Genomic DNA, 15207 nt, shown 5'->3' on the forward strand with positions numbered 1-15207 from the left:
TATAGAACATAGAAGAATGATTGTCATGGAGGCCAGTGACTAGGGAACCTGCGAACAGGGGCTGCAGACAGGATTAGCAGTTTGCAGGCAGTTTGCTGGGGGCAAGAGCAGGAAGGGGGGAGAGAATCCAGGCACCAGGTATCAGATCCTGCCCAGGAAAGGTAAGTGATCCAGAGTTGCCTATGCTTGTGGCTTGCTGAGTGTTTGTCTGCTGGACTGTGTGTGTGTTTGGGGTGTGTGCTCTGAGAAGCAGGGGGTGTTGCTGGCTAAATGAGTGCTGATTATTGAGGGGATCTAATAGCAGCCTTCAGCTATCTGAAGGGTGATTCCAAACAGGATGGAGCTGGACTGTTCTCAGTGGTGGTAGATGACAGAACAAGAAGCAATGGTTTCAAGTAGCAGCAAGGGAAGTTTAGGTTAGATCTTAGGAAGAATTTTCTCACTATGAGGGTAGTAAAACATGGGAACAGGTTACCCAGAGAGGGGGTGGACTCTGATCTTGGAGGTTTTTAAGACCTGGCTAGACAAACCTTTGGCTGGGATGATCTAGTTGGGGCTGCTTTGAGCAGGGGGTTGGACTAGACGACCTCCTGAGGTCCCTGCCACCCTTGACTTTCTGTTATTCTGTGAGTCTCAGAAGAAAATGGAGAGTGAATTTATAGAAAAAAGCAGGCACTGGAAAGTTGTGTTGGGTCTTAAATCTTCAAAAAATAATTGAAAATGAGATGAGCTAGTTGGTATGAAACAGATACCCAACATGCAGAAATAATAAGAAGGTGAAGATAACTTATTTGGTGATATTTTAAGTTGACTAGATTGAGATGAGCAGTACCAAAGGATAGAAGATCCTTGTAATAGAGTTGAGGCATGACAGCAGCACTGAGTAGGATTTTTTAGTAGGGTTACATATTTGACTAGTTAAAATACTTGGTCAATTGACTGGTCAAATATTTTAAGCATTAATTTATTAAAACGGTGAAGAGAGAGACTTATGCTACTACAAAAAAAGTTACCTGCTATTGTGAAACAATGAAAATCAATCTAAAAATTGTGATGATTTTTTTTTATAACTATCAACATGAGACGCAAGTGTGAATGGTAATATTAGAGTGATGCAAGTATGATGATCCAGGAAATATGCAAAAGGCAAGGATTTTTATGGGTGACACCTCTTATTGGACCCATTATATTGTTGGGATAGACTTAGACAAGATTTTGAATGCAATGCTGCTGCCTTCAGGTGATCTGGGTAAAACCAGGTGACCTGAAGAAGGCATTGCACTGAAAAGCTTGTCTAAGTGTATCCCAACTACACAGTGGGTTAGATAAAAGCTATCACCTACACAGCCTTGGCTTTTGTAAATGTGAATGCTATTCAAGACTGAACAAGTTCTTTGTCTCTTCACAAAACTGCGAATTCAGCCTGAACAGTTACAAAATAATAACAAAACCCCAGAAATAAAATGCACATAGCTACCAAAGATAAAAATCGGTTTTTAAAAGGCAGTTATGCTGAGTAGGCAGCTGCCCACTCCAAGTATTTTGCTGTTTGCAGTTGGAGGTGCCTGCAGACACAGCAGTAGAAGCTTTTCTAGGATGGTAACTTTGGTTCTTCCCTCAGCCACTGAGTAACTCCTGCAGCCCCACCTGGCCTAATGGAGGACAAGGGAAAGGAGGTTTTGTGGAATATTTGACCACTTTTAATGGTTAAGCAAGCAGTCAGTTGGCTGGGTTGTTTTTAGCACTGAGAATGAGTTAAAAAGACTGAATCTTGGTTTTTACATGGGTCTGGAAGTGTGCTGGATACTGTTTTTGCTTTAGGGGCAGGATCGTGGGCTCCATAAATCTTTGACCTTTGTCAGTATGGCTGCTCTTATGAAAGAATTAAGTACAGTGTGAGGTGCTATTACAAGCATATTGAGGATGAGCATAGTGGTGCCTATAATACTACAGTAGGAAGAGGTCAAAAGGCTTTGAAACCAAGAGTTATACTCAAGGAATCCTGTCTTTCTCTGTTTAAAAATTGCAAATTCTGTGATTAAAACCCCCAAAATCTGAGATTTAAAATATGGTAAAATAAATTCTAAATACCTATACATTTTGATGTTTGATTTATGGGTTTATCATGGAAAATCAGAGTACTGTCTGCCCCCTTCACTCACCATGATGCAGGTCCAGCTGTTGCTGTCTCCCATCACTGCTTTGTGGCTCTGAGCAGCCCTGCTGTGCTGATGCCCTGTTGGTGCTATTGCCTCTCACTCCCAAGCCACAGCTCCCCAGCCCTGCTGGTGCCTCTTATCCCCACCCACAGCCCGCTGGGCCCTGCTAGTGCCCCTCACTCCCAACCAAAGGCCCCCACCCCCTGGCTCTACCAGAGGGGAGCCCGGCTGTCAGGGCTATGGGGCCACAAGCCCCTGCAGCAGCGCCAGAGCCCCAGATGCCACCCATGAGAGGTGGTAGCTGCTGTAGCCTGAGTGGAGCATGGAGCCCAGCTCCCACTCCCCCACGAGTGGCACGAGCAGAGCATGTGGGGGCAGGGAGGTATGGATGTAGGCTGCCTGCTGCAGGCTCTGGCTTCCTACCCTGCTACCCTTCTCCACCGGGCTTCCGCAGGCCGGTGGCCATGGTGAGGTGCCCCCTGCCTGTCCAGCAGCAGTGAGGGGCACAACTCAATGCCACCACCCCCACTGCTGCCAGGAGGGCAGTGGGGTGCCTTGCAATGGTGGTGCAGGGCTTCTACCAGCAGCAGCATAAGCCTCCCTGTCTCACTCTGCCCTGCCACACTGGGTCTAGCCTGCTGTGCCCAGCAGGCTACTGGGCACTGGGCTACTGGCTCCTGGGGGAGGGCAGTAGGGTGGGGAGCCTGAGCCCACAGCAGGTAGACTGCCCCCACCCCACACAAATTGGGGGCACATGCCCCGCCAGGAGTGCACACAGCAGTGGGGAGTCAGCCCTCCCTCCCACTGCCCTGGACAAGCCACCACGGCTCTGCTCCGCTCCACTCCCCGCCCCGACCCTGTGGCACCCCAGGCCCCACGCACTGCCCAGGCTCGGCAGCAGCCCCAGCCCTGCCCAAATCCCTCCCTCCCTCATTATGGGGGCCTCAATTCCCCCCCTGCCCTTCCCGATTTACCTGCAGGAGCAGCTCTTCAAGCTACCTGGCAGCCATGTGTACATGTGCATGCACATGGTGCTCCCTGCCTCAGCCTCCTCCCACTCTGCCAGCCTGCAAGGGAAACCCACCTTAACCTGTATTTTTCTCCTTTAAAGAAGAAAATCGGGGGGGTTCTCCTTAAAAAGAGAAAATCTGGGTTTTTTTGCCTTAAAATGAGAACATCCAGGTTTTACTGCTTTTTTCCGTCATGAACAGAAAACCCAGGTAAACAATGAAGCTAGTCAAGGGCCAGTTAACTTCAGATCAAAATAGAAAGTTATTTCTTTCAAGACGTAATTTAGGAGGGGTGGGAAATGTCCGACAAAGGGGAAAAGACAAGTCTAGAATTCACTTCCTAAAGCTCCAGGCAAGTTTAAGCTTAAAAAATTACAGGCCAGTTTTGTTTCTGAATGAAAGCAGCTACATAGAGGTTTAAAGCACTTGAAGTATATCAACCTTAATTTTCCCAAGTGTCCTCTGGTAGGCAAGTCCTTTAGTTATGCTGAAGTAAATCTGCAGGAATTCTCGAACAGAAACTTTGACTCAGCCAGGGCTCTGTCCAGTTCATGAGAGCTCTGAGTGCCTTTGCAACAATTTTAATCCTTATTTAACTGTTTGTGAAACACTATGCCAGTGCAGGTGTTTCCCATTTGTTACAGATCCAAGTCAAGATAAGATAACTTTTTTAACCAAACTACTTGGGGAGCCCATCAATCTAAACTAGTTTGATGCAAAATGCTGGAGCTTATTCCTTGAAATTTGATATTTTTACCATTTCTAATTCTTGATATGAACTTTATATCCATTGAGCGAAAAAAGTTCCAGTTGCAAATCCCAAACCTATTCACACTGCAGTAAATCAAGAGTAGTGGCCGCTTCAATTTGACATTTTTGAGAGATCTTGTATATAGTACACCATGTTTCATTCTGCCTTTTACTCATGCTTAAGAAAGCAATTTCCAACATACTACATCAAACCTAATGGCTAGCACAGTGTTTGAACTGGGCGAATGAGGAAGAATGGGATAGAAGCAAGTTTTCGTTCAATTACACCTGAAATCTGTTCCTTTGGCATTAAGTCCTTTACTGCAGCTAAATTATATTTACTGTATTCTCAGAGCAATTTTACTTCTGTGTGTTTGTGATATAACATATTGGATATGTTGGAATCACTGTGATGTGGTTATGTTGCAATTCTACCTATTCGTACAAACTCCATTACAAAATTGCTGTTGACTTCAGAGGGGATTTCCTGTACTAAAGATTTGCAGGGTTTAGGTCAAAACGTGCATTTTGAATCTGACTAATTGCCACTGGATTGATATTGTAATTACAATTTTGCCACAGAGGGAGAAGGATGCAGGAAGCCAGTGCGTGATTTCTATGAATGCTAACAGCACAACCATATGCGATCCTAAGAATCCAGGACACGTGAAAACTTTTACTTTTGACTTGGCTTACTGGTCTCACAGTGGATTTCTGAAGGATGAAGATGGCAGGCTTGTTTCAACAGGATCCGATAACAGATATGCAGGCCAGGTAACGTGAATGCAGGGGGCTATTGAAAAGGATAGCAACGCACAATGCTATGTTCCCTAATAGTAAAAATCTTTCTTTTTAGAGAGAGATCTTTTGTGACCTTGGTCAAGGAGTTCTGGACAGTGCCTGGCAAGGTTATAATGCTACTCTTTTAGCATATGGTCAGACTGGTTCAGGGAAAAGCTATTCTATGATTGGATGTGGTGCAGACAGAGGAATAATTCCAATTGTGTGCGAAGAACTCTTCAAAGCAATTCAGAATCAGGAACAAAACAAGCAATACCAGGTGAGATGTATGCATATATCATCAAGACCCTTCCAAATATGCTTTCATGTTTAAAATGGAAAAGCTGTTTTTCCTTTTTAAATACTATGGGATCTGGAGAAAAATTGCTTCAGAGATGATCATGCAAAATGTCAAGAAAGCAATATTGAAGAGGTGGTAATCTAAAACAGGTAGATGTACAAATATAATAAATTTGCATTCTTCCATATCTGAAAGATGCCCAACTTAATCTGACACAAACAATTACACTTTTATTTTCACTGAGTAAGTGTTTGTGAAATACCAAAATGACTTGGGCACTTTTTGAAAAATGCATCCACTGTCTTCTCAGCATAGATGGCTCCATCATTGAGTAGTTACCTACATTTTTAGCTATTCCATAGTTGGTCTTCTAATCTTAGCTATGCCCCCTTACAATGTGATGCAAGGGAAATTATTTCACTAATGAAATAAAGGAGATATATTTCTTTGGTCCTCTAAACTGTTGTATGCTTTATGCAATCTCTTGTAGGCAGTAGGAATAATGCTTCTAAATCTTGCAGTTTGGTTTTGCAGTTATGAAATGCTTTCACTTCAAAGGGATTTCTATTTCTACCTTCTTCCCTGGTATTTGAGATCATTTCTACAATCAGGCAAGCATAAGAGCTTTGTAGATTGCAGTGTGGCCAGGAACATTAGTTTTTGTTATTGGATGTACAGTAATGTACATAATGGCGAATATGGTAATGGCTTCCTGATAGTGCCTTTGTAGTGCTTAGCTTCAAAACCTTTGTTCTAAATGGTTGCAGAAGATGTTTTGCTGTTACTTCAGCTACTTCTCCCCTTCCTGTCAGTGCATGGCTGGCTTGACCCCTCCCACAAGGTAGTGGCTCTTGAGTGCTGAGAGAGCAATTGTAGCTGCATCCTTCACAAGAATAAAAAAGGAAAATTCTTCCTGCAATTCTGCATCCTGTTAGACACCCACCTGGGATGAGCACTGTTGGGCCCACGAGTAGCAACAATGGTGGAAACTCACTGCCTCTTTTGGACCATGTTAATGTTAAGAAAAGGCAAACCTTTTCCTCCTTATTGAAAAAAAAGCAAAACTAACCAATCGGAGGCAAAAAGGTGCATTAATGGAACATGAAGGCTGGAGCTAGAATCACAAAACGTAGGGTATGCAAAAGTTAAGGTTTCAACAGCAGTGTTTACTCAGTCAAGCTATCCGTACACATCTTTCCATTTCCAGTTTCTGAATGAATGTGTAGCGTGAATATTTTGCTATTAAATGAAATGTCTACTTATCTCTGCATACAGGATGCATAACACGACTATGTTAATATTGCTGAAATATTGACACCCAACGTTCTTACTTTACAATGGGTGAAGTGACATGAAGTCATCTTAAGGCAAATTACAATTAAATTAAGAGGAACAGATGGAGAAGGCAGCCTAGGAAACATTGAGGAAGAGAATGGGGTTGTGAGGGAGAAGTGTGCATCCAGGAGTCACGCAAATCCACTGTTTGACATATTCAACAACATAAGAGATGCTAGTATTTGGTTTGCTTTGGGATAAATGGCCTTTTTGTCCAAATAGCTTGTGTTCCTTTTACACACACACGACTGTATGCCAAACAATTTATTCAAGAGAACATTTTATGTCTTATTTACTTCTTGTCTTTGCAGGTTACTTTCAGCATGCTGGAAATTTATAATGAGCAGGTAAGGATGTTGCCGTATTTCAGTGACATTAAATCATAATGTTTTACATTTATGTTTATTTACTAATTTATTTTCTTTAACCTTTAAGTCATCCAGGTATGCCACCACTTGAGACTGGGAAACTTGTTCCTTTGTACCTGTAAATTTTACTCCTTGACAGTGGCATGTCTAACAGGATAAAGAGGTTTTAATTTTTCATGTTGTGCAATGGCATGCCCTTGTGGTATTTTACAGTATTTTTCAACTTTGCTATATAGTTAGTTGCGGAGAGATGCAGATGTTTGGGTTCTTAAGGATGTGGCAGAGCAAAGGCTGAACACTGGTTGGGGGGAACTCCCTGGAGTTCAGTGAGAACAAGCTGTATTTTTCAGTTGAAAACATTTTTGAACACTGCATAATAGACTGTGTCAATAATAGACTGTCTGATATAAATTATGGAAAGCATTACTGGAGGATAGAGTATGAGTAGGGCATTAGCATATTCACTTGTATGGCAAGAATATAGTTGAGAAGAAATTAAGATGTCTAAGTAAAGGAGAAAAGATCTAAATCATATTTTAGACCAGTGCTTCTCAAAGCGGTGGTCTGCAGACCGGTGCCGGTCCACGAGCCACCAGCCACCGGTCTGCAGTGAGTTGCCAGGAAAGAAAGAAATATATTTTCAGAAGCATAACATTGATGTGTCATAGCACCACAGTTCGTATGTTCTAAGACTCCAGGTGACGTCACATCGTGCGAGGTGAGGAAAGAGAGAGAAACAGCCGGTCGCGCATTTGTGTAGTGCTGTTACACGCAGTTGCTGCCACCGGCTGAACCAGGCACCGGTCCCTGGCCCACTGGAAAAAAAATTGTCGGTCTGCCACATCAGATAGTTTGAGAAGCACTGTTTTAGATAACAGCTGGTTAGACTATTAACAATGCCAAACTTAAGTCTTTCCAATTTCTTGTTCCACGTGAAAACAGCTAGTGTCTCTCAGTACTGTATGTCAATGATATATAAGATTAAGAGTGTAAGAGAGGGTGAAATCAAACACTTATCTTTTATTTACTTAGGAAATTTGACATAACTCTGTATCCATATCTTGTTCATGCATTGCAGCTTTATGTTGTCTGTCTCGTGCTGAACTTTGCAAATAGATTATGTCTAGTGATGCTTTTGGTTTTCAAATTGGATTAAGCTAACCTGAAAAAAGCCGCTCTTCTTCTAGAAGAACATATACGCATGAAGTAATCCAGACTACCCCATTTTAGATTTGCATCGTGCTTTTCCGTGATTAATTTTTATATATAGCAAGTCTTTAGCAAGTGTTTCCAATAACAAATTTTGGTGGTAAATATCTCTTCTTAGGTCATTGATTTACTGTCTAAAACTAAGAAACGTGGTGGACTTAAAGTGAGAGAAGACCACCAACAAGGCTTTTATGTGGATGGTTTGAAACAGGTGCCTTGTGACAGCTATGCACAAATTGAGAGGTTAATGGAGCAAGGAACTAAAATAAGAACCACAGCTTCAACCAGCATGAATGTTACCAGCAGTCGATCTCACGTGGTCATCACCATCCAGTTCAAACAGGTACAGTATGAGAGGGATGGGAGTATTTTCGTTAGTCAGCATATTTAGTTCACCAGTTTAAAAATGTTCATCTGAACAATTTACCATGGGGTTAAAAGTCATGGGGCGTTTCTGTGCGTCAGCTGCTCTATGGTAACTATCTCTACACATGCTTTTACCCTGTGGGATGTGGAAGCTAAACTTTGAGTAATCTACCCATTTTTCATTGAACTAGTAAGCTGTGTGTGCTCCTGCTTAGAACAGCATACATACAGGACTTCCTGTGGTTTTCTGTTCCCAGTAACAGATTAAGTGGACAGGACAGTTCTGTTGTGCTGGAGAATAGAGAGCAGGTTAAGATTCATTAGGGTAGCATTGGTTCAAATCCTTCTCTAAGACTTGGGTGACTTGGCCTGCCTGCCAGTTCCACAGGTGCCTGCTGGCAGAATTTGTACAAGGTAGAGTTCATTGTGATCTAACACTGCAGTGGTCAGTGTGTGCATGGGCAAATCTAGGATTTTGAAGAGGGGGTGCAGATGGTATGGTGCATCATTGCATATAACACAACACACATTTTTCTCTAGGTAAAAATAAACTAGCAGCTTTACTAATATACTAGGGGGCTAGGGCTTTATTATTCAGTTCAGTTCTTCAAGATAAATGAAGAAACAAATATAACTATATTGGAACATGAATTCATTTGCTATATCTCATGTTATGTATTAAAAAATGCAATGAACTAAGCAAAATAAGATGTCCAGAGCTCTGGTCCAGCTCATTGCTGGCAGCAGCTGCACACACGCCTCAGGGACCACAGCAGGGAAGGGGCCAGGGCTGCACTGCCATGACAAGGATTGAGCCTCTCCTGGGTCCCCCATCATCTGCCCTTGGCACGCCAACGTCTTTGAAGTCCACGTTGCAGGGGTTTTTGGCATTTGGCCCAAAAACACTGAAGACCCCTGAGCTACATTGAAAAACACTCTGCAAGGCTGTGAAATAGGAGCTACATTACTAGGAGTAGCTACCAGACAGCAGAATTTTAAAAGAGAAAATAGCTTGATTCGTGGAACATAAGACCATTGAAAAAGTACAGAAGATTGTTAACATCTGTGAAATGAAGAGTTTAGAAGAAATTAGATAGATTATAATGTGCCATGAAGTCAGTTGACTCCCTGCATGGATAGAAATGCTGCTGCCACAGCCAGGCAGTTGATTTTAAACTTTGGGGGGATCAGAAATCAAAATGGGGGTGCAACTGCACCACTGCCCCCTCCCACCCCAGAATTTCCTCTCAGCATTTGAATAAGACTGGGTGAGATACCTCTCCTATATATGCAAAGGTGCTGCCTGTTTGCTTCAATAGCAGGCACACACGTTTTGTGTAGGCTGCCAGATTTCTTTCTCTCTGAAATGAAAAGCGTAAGTAGAGGTTGGGGTGGGGTGAGATTTTAAAGTTTTAGGGTGCCAAATGGGAAATCTGTTATTGTATCTTACCTTGGTGCATTGCTTTTCCTGTTATTGTAATGTGCCTTTTGGGATAAATAGGGTAGAATATACATCTAAATAATAATAATAGTAATAATAAAGACACCTTTTTCCATTACAAGATACAAAGCAGGTTGTAAAAGTGTGAAGGTGAGACTTTTTTTCTCACAGCTCTACAGGTGAACTGGGTTGCTCCTTCCACGGACCTATCTGTGTAGATGGAAGTATAGGAGTGCAGGGCTTTGAATAACAAAGGCATGTCTACACATGCTTTTATGCGCACCTAAACTAATTACTCATTAGCCTAATGTGCATTAAGGTGATTTAGGCGCATGTCTACACATGCGGTGTGCAGACCAACTTGGGACTAAAGTTAGTCCCAAATCAGTCGACATACACAGCGTAAATATGCCTTAGTGCATCTACACGTGTATTTAAGCGCTTTTAAATTTGATACATGCTTTAGCAGGTATCAAGTTTAGGCATGAATAACCTAAAATCACCGTTTTTAAGACACATTAAGGGTGCACTCATGTAGACATACACCCTTAATGCACCTTAAATTGGGCTAAAGCTCCTTAAATTGGCACATGTAGATGCGCCCCTAAGGTCATGCTGCTATCCTAGGCAGTTGATTGCATGTGAAAAACAATGTTATGGAAGTAGAATAAGAAACTACCACTTCTGTATTACCCTGAACGTTATTTATTACCCCACACACTCTCACCTTTCATCACAAAGTCCATGTATAAACTACAGTTTGTATTGGAATTAATTTACCTGCTACTTAAGGCGGGTGCCACATTGACAGATATATGAAGGGGTAAAGGAATGTTCTCCAGGGCCTTTAGACAAGAGTTTACCTTGAAGAGAGGGAAGGGTAGGACCAGCCCTAGCTAAAAAATGCTTCTGTGTTTAGCAACAACCAGTTGAAAAATCTCACTCCTCTTTCAGGCATTCTGCCTGGAGTGAAGGAAGATAAAACTCTGCAGTAGCACTGAGTAGGAGACATCAGTGGGAGGAGGAGCTAGAGAGAAATTCTAAGTTCCCTTGTGGAGGCTGCATTCACAACCAGGAGACTTGTAGGACTATGGGAGGGGTAAAAGAGAAGGCCTTTGCCTCACCTCACCTTGTATTGGGGCCAAGAAAAGGGAAGAACTGCTGGGAGGAAGGCAAAGCAACATGGTGGAGCTGTGTGGGGTGGCCAATGGGTACAGGCCGAGAGTCAGAACAGATTGCTGTACAGAGAAGGGCACAGTGAGAGACAATGCTATGGCAGGACTTCCTGGGAGATGGAGACTTGGACTTGAGTCAACTCTGTCTTTTTTTCCTCCATCCCTCAACCTTTAGGTCAAAATCAGGGTACTGTAGACATCTTTAGGAGGAGCTATGACAGCTCTTCAATATCAGAGTTTAGGACAAGAAATGAAGAGCATTGTATGTGCATCCGAAACTGCAGAAGGATATCAGGTTTCCTATGGTAGAGCTTAGGACAGAAATATTGGATTCTTTTGGGGTGGAAAACCATTACTGCCCTGGAGAAGCTTTCCTCAGAGTAATCTTGCTACATTTCTAGTTACATTTCTAGAGGGAAAAATGAGAATGTAGGGTTTTTTTGGCCTAAAGTAAAGCTGGTGTTAAGCTTTGTATTTTCTCCAGACACAATGGTTTCTCCCCTGCTAAAGCTGGTCATTTAATATGGAGAAGAATAGATCCTTATATGCCAACTTTATTTATCCTCCTAACCCCTTTGCTCTCTGAAATATCTCTTGTGTAATTGGAGGACAAAGGGTCTTTCTCTTTCAGCAAGAGACTTAGTTTCTGTATTTACAGAAATCCTGTGTTTCTTAATGCCACATTTCATAGTGGGTTTCCTCAGACTATTTAATGGAAGTTTTGTTTTGCTATACTCTGCTGTGATTCTAGGGTAATTGCTGTGATGCATTTTCCTTTGCCTATTGCAATCCCTTGCAGATTTTCCTAGATGAAGAGATTACCAAACAATCTGTTATAAATCTGGTGGACTTGGCAGGAAGTGAAAGACAGAAATCTTCAGGATCCGAAGGAGATAGACTGAGAGAAGGGACACATGTAAACCTAAGCCTCACCATGTTAGGCAATGTCATCAGGTATAAACGAGACATTTGTGCACAATGAGAGACTTATAGTTTGTCTATTTAAGAGGCAGGAATGTCAGTCTTGCCTCAGTTCAGATCTTCTACCTACTGGATGTGTCTACATGACATGCTTTACTGCTCAGCACACTAATTCTAATTCACTGTACTGTAAAGCATCACCATCTACATGTGTGCGGCAATTAGGGTGCAATAGACAATTCACTGGGCTGCCAGATAGTCCCGTCAAATACGAGTGGTATCCGGCAGCACAGTAAATTACTGCACTTATATGCATGTGTAGACGATGATGTCAGGATTAGTTTACTTGGGCTCAAATTGAGCCCGAGTATATTCAGTCACATTATTTGCACATGTAGATGCACCCCACTGAGTTTAATATAACAACTTTTTACATTAACAATAGTGTATTCTTTGTAGGGATCTCAAAGCACTCCATAAACTTTAATAATTCAAGCTTCCCAATGCATCTGACAGGTATAAAAGTAAACAGAGACATAGAATATAAGTTGACTTTCCCATGTTCCCAGAGTCTGTGATAGAACTAGGGCTAATTTCATGATCTGGAGTCTAGTTTGTTTGGGGTATTGTTGTTATTGCTGTTATTATTACTATTAGCCAGAATTTGCATAAGCAGCTAGTAATTTTGAGTTACCTCAGTTTTGTGGCAGTGAACTTGAGATATCTTAGTGTAGCTACTCAGCACTTTCTGAAAATCAGATCATTTTAAAGGGTCTCAAACTGAGCCATACAAAATCACTGATCACTTCTGAAAAACTTAGTTATCAGTTTTATTCAGCAGATAATTGTGAGACCCAGAGTTAGTATATTGGAGCATCTGCCCAAGTACAGTTCTTGAAAGTCATATTTGTTTAAACTATTTTTACACTTGACAGAATCAAGCTTACACTTCTTTATTGTTTTCCCCCTTAGTGCTCTGGCTGAGATGGCTGTGGGAAAGAAGGTGTTACATATCCCGTACAGAGACTCAGTTCTAACAAAACTCCTGCAGTCTGCTCTGGGAGGAAACAGCAAGACTATCATGGTAAACTTAGTGCCCTGTTCGCTAACTGGGAAAATGTAATTATTAAAGCAGAAGTGCAAGACACTGAATACTAGCATAAAGTGGTACTGTATTTAAAAGCATAAATCACTTTCCATATAGCATCAGTATTTTCAAATAAAAAAGCAGTTGTAGCCTGTTCATATTTGAAGGCCCAGAGTTGCTTAAGAATTGAAAGCATTTTTCTTGTGTCCCCTTGTTCTGGCTAATGTTCAGCTAAACAGATTCCTCAAAGGCAAGAAACACTGTTCTTTTTTAGAAGATAAATGTGGTTGGCACAATATCTACAGGAGTAGTGATTTTCCTCTTGGGGTAGTGGAGGAAATGCACAGTTCAACAGCTCTTCATGGAGTATCTTATTTTGCTTTTATAAAATTGTCAAATCAGATACTCAAGCTTACTATTCATTCTTCACATACATCAAGCCCTTTTTGATTGGAGCCAGCCCTTGCCTTCACATGGTTGAAACTTTTGAAAGTCAGGCTCTTAGAATGGAATTTAATATTGCTCCTACACTTGCCTGTTGGTTTTGTATGCATCAGGGTTTGCTAGCACATTGGAATTTGCAGGTATACAAGTTGGGGGAAGGTTGTGCATAAAAGTGTATGCTGCATGTTGAGTATCTGGCCTTTGGGAAAGAGGTATCTGAAAAATTATGTCTGTCATTTTCTTCTGAATTAATTGTTGTCTGTGCTCTCAGCTAGGTTGTGCAGGCAGAACTCTCACTAATTTTAAGTCTGTTTTTTTTAATTTGTCATCTGTTTCTACCTTGTATTATTTCTGAAGAATTAAAAAAAAGGGGAGGAGTGCTATTCAATGGAGGGAGGAGAAAGGTCTGTGTGTCTGCATGAAATTGTGGACTTCAAATGTTGATACATTTTACTACCACTGAATTGATTTCCTCCCAACTTCAATTTTTCAGTCCTCATTGGAACAGACCTAAGGCTTGATGCTACAACCCTGTGCATACAAGTCCTGCCATCATAGCATGGGGAGTATTTGCTGGTATAAGGACTACCAGTATAACTAAGAGTTTCTAGGAACTGGCCTCACATTTTTCATTTTAAACAAAACACATGGTACTCTGTACTACGTCTCTTCTCAGCTCTAGTAAAAAATAACAAACAAAAACCTTTTTCCTATTTCATTGAAAAGTGTGATCGCTGTCCTAGATTCTCAGGACATGTCAGCTCCAGCCCTGGACCACACAATCTTTGCATTGTTTGCCATAAAAACAGAATGTAGCTGTCCATAGAGGAGCACTGAGTGCAGGCTGTAAGCCTTCTGCCAGGGATGAGCACATTGACACATCCCCAGCACCTTAGGAGAGGCAGCTATGTGCCATGTTTCACTGTCACACTCCCCAGCAAGGGCCACAGCTGGTGCAGGCATGTCCTAAGGACTCTTTGTATTGGAGGGGCACAGCAGTGGATTATTTCCTGGATTAAATGTTCTTTGATCTGTAATATCCTTTGTGGTTGCCAAATTAATAAAACAACTCAAATACAAAATCTAAACTATATTAACACCTTTTTATATGTTTACAGATTGCAGCCATAAGTCCAGCAGACATGTGTTATGAAGAGACTTTATCAACGTTACGCTATGCTGAGAGGTACAGCTTTGTAGTTTTCCATGCCCAGTAAGAAGGCACTGCAAGGTAGAACCTTAGTGACTAACTGGTTCAGAGAGGTATGAGATTTCCTAGGTGACAGCGTATGTCTGACAAAGTAGGCTGTCACCTATGAAAGTTTGTATCTCTCTCAACCAGTTAGCCTGTAAGGTGCTGCCCTATCCTGCCTTCTGCCTGACTTCAGACTACCCTGGTGAATAACCTCGCATGTCCAGTAAGGCAGTTGTCTGCATTTCTGCAAGATGAAGCCAAACACACAGGCAAAATAAGATGGCACCAATAATAACAGACAAAGGGTTTGGGCAGGCATTAGTTATAGGATAGAGCGGGGTTACAATTTCAATAGTTTGGCTTCATTATAACAGTTACATTGTAAAGCTGTTGTGACCTTTAGAGCAGAGGAGCGACTTGCCCTTTTAAAGCAGTTGACTGTGATGCCTGTCCACGGCCAAAGCTCATTTCAGAATAAAGCCCTGGGGAGTTTCAGCCTTTCCATCCTCTCTAACCCCAGATGGCTCTTTCAAGAGCTTGCAAGACCACTTCATTCACGTCTTTCATTACCATCTAATATGTCGCATGCCATGGTGTCTCAATATATTCACTCTGTACTGTGGCAGATACCTCCTGCTCTTCCTTGGGCTGAGAATTGGGAAAGAG

At 42.0% G+C, this 15207-nt stretch overlaps 1 protein-coding gene across 1 annotated transcript in view; it reads left to right on the plus strand.

Moving 5' to 3' along the window:
• Positions 1-15207, plus strand: part of LOC102380821 (kinesin-like protein KIF28P) — a 45286-nt gene that overhangs the window by 783 nt on the left and 29296 nt on the right. The window contains exons 2-8 of the mRNA XM_025205136.1: positions 4502-4693; positions 4776-4979; positions 6647-6682; positions 8031-8255; positions 11694-11848; positions 12788-12899; positions 14465-14532. Of these exons, the coding sequence (XP_025060921.1) occupies positions 4502-4693; positions 4776-4979; positions 6647-6682; positions 8031-8255; positions 11694-11848; positions 12788-12899; positions 14465-14532 (992 nt within the window). The remainder of the gene's footprint in view (positions 1-4501; positions 4694-4775; positions 4980-6646; positions 6683-8030; positions 8256-11693; positions 11849-12787; positions 12900-14464; positions 14533-15207) is intronic.

The sequence above is a fragment of the Alligator sinensis genome, unplaced genomic scaffold, assembly GCF_000455745.1.
Source record: "Alligator sinensis unplaced genomic scaffold, ASM45574v1 scaffold284_1, whole genome shotgun sequence".
Taxonomy (NCBI): domain Eukaryota; kingdom Metazoa; phylum Chordata; order Crocodylia; family Alligatoridae; genus Alligator; species Alligator sinensis.